The sequence below is a fragment of the Camelina sativa genome, unplaced genomic scaffold, assembly GCF_000633955.1.
Source record: "Camelina sativa cultivar DH55 unplaced genomic scaffold, Cs unpScaffold01170, whole genome shotgun sequence".
In the NCBI taxonomy this organism is placed as follows: Eukaryota; Viridiplantae; Streptophyta; class Magnoliopsida; order Brassicales; family Brassicaceae; genus Camelina; species Camelina sativa.
In genome coordinates this window covers 4,875-7,459 of record NW_010922292.1, presented here as the reverse complement: position 1 = coordinate 7,459, position 2,585 = coordinate 4,875, and the positions used below count along the sequence as shown (strand labels likewise).

The following is a 2,585-nucleotide window of genomic DNA, read 5'->3' as shown; positions in this document are numbered from 1 at the left end:
CGGTGAACCAACAACGTCAGACTCAACAGCCTCTTTCGTGAGAGGATGTCCAAAACAATCCGCGACGGTCTCCAGCTGATCCTCCACTACAAGACGCTCCACCGTCTTTGCTATGTAGAAAACACACACATGGGATCCTTTAATTACTGGGACAGTTCAACAGTTTTTCGAGCTCATCTGCCAACGCCGGATGAAAGACATGATTTGCAATGCCAAGACTAGTGGAGAGCGACCAAAATGGATCAGAGATACTATTTGGCAAACAATGGTTGATTATTGGGAGACTGAAGAAGCACAACAAAGGAGTCTCACCTACTCTAAAGCTCGTATGTCTGATCGTGGTGGTCTTGGTCCTCACGTCCACTTATCAGGGCCAAAGTCTTATCAACAAATCCATACCGAAATGGTTAGTAACTTTTATATACCCATAAATTTTGTTTTTCTTTACATTTGGAGCTTTAAATGATGTCATAACCCTTGATTCTTTTGTAACATTGCAGGAAAGGGAATTGGGAAGACCGGTTAGTCTTGGTGAGGTTTTTATTAAGACACATACCAAGCCAGATGGTACTTATGTTGACCGGAAGGCGGAGCAAATCTCTCTCAATTATGAGAAGAACTTGCAGCAGAAGTTGTCCGACCTTGGGGAACATACTTCACAGCCTCCAGAGCTCACAGCAGATGATTACACAAACATCTTTATTCAGGTAAATATCACTTTTCACAACCCACATTGAATTATCTTTCGATTTCTACAGCCTCTTTATGTAGTGTTTTTCTCTTTGTTTTCTTGTAGTCTACTCAGAAAGATTCACGAGGAAACCTGTATGGAGTTGGAAGTCTTAAGCATACTCTTCAACCTCTTCTCAATGGCAAGGAAAACCAACAACAAGAGTCTGCAATGTTTCAGTCATTGCAAGAGCAAATGAGGGAAACTCAACGTCAAATCGAAGAGCAGGCTGCTTATAATTCTCGTCGTGATGCAGAGGTTGCTGCTCGTGATGCAGAGCTTGCTGCCCGTGAAGCACTACATTTCCAAGCTGTGGCTGAGCAGAAGGACAAGTTAGAGCATTTGTCCTTAGTCGAGAAGTACCTGCGCAAAACTGACCCTGCCTTTATAGAGTTTATGAAGACTCAATCAGCTGAAGCAACCACAGAGCCACTCTCAACCACACTCCCTGCAACAGCTCCACCTTCAAATCCGGTTCCTTAACAGTGATGCTTTGTAGGTTAACTTCTCACCTACAATTTCATAGACCTAACTAATTAGCTTGTCTCTTTTGTTGAACTTCTCTCTTTTGTTGAACTTGTCTCTTTGTTGAGACACATGTATACTTGGTATGCATTTGTCTCTTTTGGTTTGTATATTTGTCTTGTGAGAAACTTGGTCTTTTGGTTTGTATTATAAATCATGGTTAATATGATTTTATTGCCTTAATCTTGTTTTTGTTCTAATATGACTTTATTGCCTTAATATTGGTTTCATAATATTTTGAGAAACAGGTACCAATTTCAATTTAAAACATTTATAAATTTGTTTTCCACAAAAAATTAGTCGCTAAACAAATTAAAATTACATTACTAATTTGTTTAGAATAGTAGCCAAATAGTCGTAAATCAATAAGCATGTTACGACTACGTTACGACTACAAGCAAAATTACTGTATATCATGATTAGTCGTAAATCCGTCGTAAGCGAGTCTTCAAATGTTACGACTACACTACGACTCCTTTACAACTGCCAATATAACTGCTGGTTAATCGTAACTCTGTCGTATCGTAGTCGTAATTATTTACGACTCTGTTACGACTATGTTTACGACTACGGAATTTTGTCGTACAGTAGTCGTGAAATAACGACTATTTTCACAACTAATTCTTTTACCGACTAAGGATTTACGACTACACGTTTTAGCCGTAACTGAGTCGTAAACAGCAAATTAGCGATTACTTAACGACTCTTACTGTAGTCAGGAATGGGCTGTTTTCTTGTAGTGTTTTGTCCCGAAACAGGCTAAAGCCGAGAAAACGTTGATTCTAAGCAGTAAACAGCTTTGTTACAGTTTCTAGGGTCATAATGTGTGACATTCCAATCCATTTAACTAATTGTAAGAGTTCGGGATGAATTTTGAGTGTTTTGACAACACTTAAACCCGTTTTGTTCCAAAACAGGCTTAAACTGAAAATAGGCTAAAACCGAGAGAAAAAATTGATTCATAGCAGTAAAAAGCTATGTTTATCTTTCTAGGGTCAAAATATATAACAATCCAATGCATTTGACTAATTATAAGAGGTCAAGATGAACTTGGAGTGTTTAGACACCAGTTATACCCATTTTGTCCTAAAATAGGCTAAAACCGATAAAACATTGATTCTAAGCAGTAAACACCTTTGTTACTGTTTCTAGGATCAGAATGTGTGACATTCCAATTCATTCCACTAATTGTAAGAATTCAGGATGAATTTGGAGTGTTTAGACAACACTTAAACCCGTTTTATCCCAAAACATGCTTAAACCGAGAAAACATGCTAAAACCGAGAGAAAACATTGATTCGAAGCAGTAAACAGCTGTGTTACTCTTTCT

General features: G+C 38.2%; 1 protein-coding gene across 1 annotated transcript; it reads left to right on the top strand.

The window, feature by feature from the left end:
• The first annotated feature begins 265 nt into the window (after positions 1–265).
• LOC109131640 lies at positions 266–1,236 on the top strand. Its single transcript, XM_019242811.1, has 3 exons — positions 266–406; positions 501–707; positions 797–1,236. Exons 1-3 carry the CDS (start codon positions 266–268, stop codon positions 1,211–1,213), a joined length of 765 nt encoding a protein of 254 aa, XP_019098356.1. The 3' UTR covers positions 1,214–1,236.
• The last annotated feature ends 1,349 nt before the right edge of the window (positions 1,237–2,585 follow it).

Coding starts and splice junctions, on each gene's coding strand:
- LOC109131640 (XM_019242811.1), top strand. CDS start 266: ATGGTTGATTATTGGGAGACTGAAGAAGCACAACAAAGGAGTCTCACC. Junction 407..500: donor AACAAATCCATACCGAAATG/GTTAGTAACTTT, acceptor GTAACATTGCAG/GAAAGGGAATTGGGAAGACC. Junction 708..796: donor ACACAAACATCTTTATTCAG/GTAAATATCACT, acceptor GTTTTCTTGTAG/TCTACTCAGAAAGATTCACG.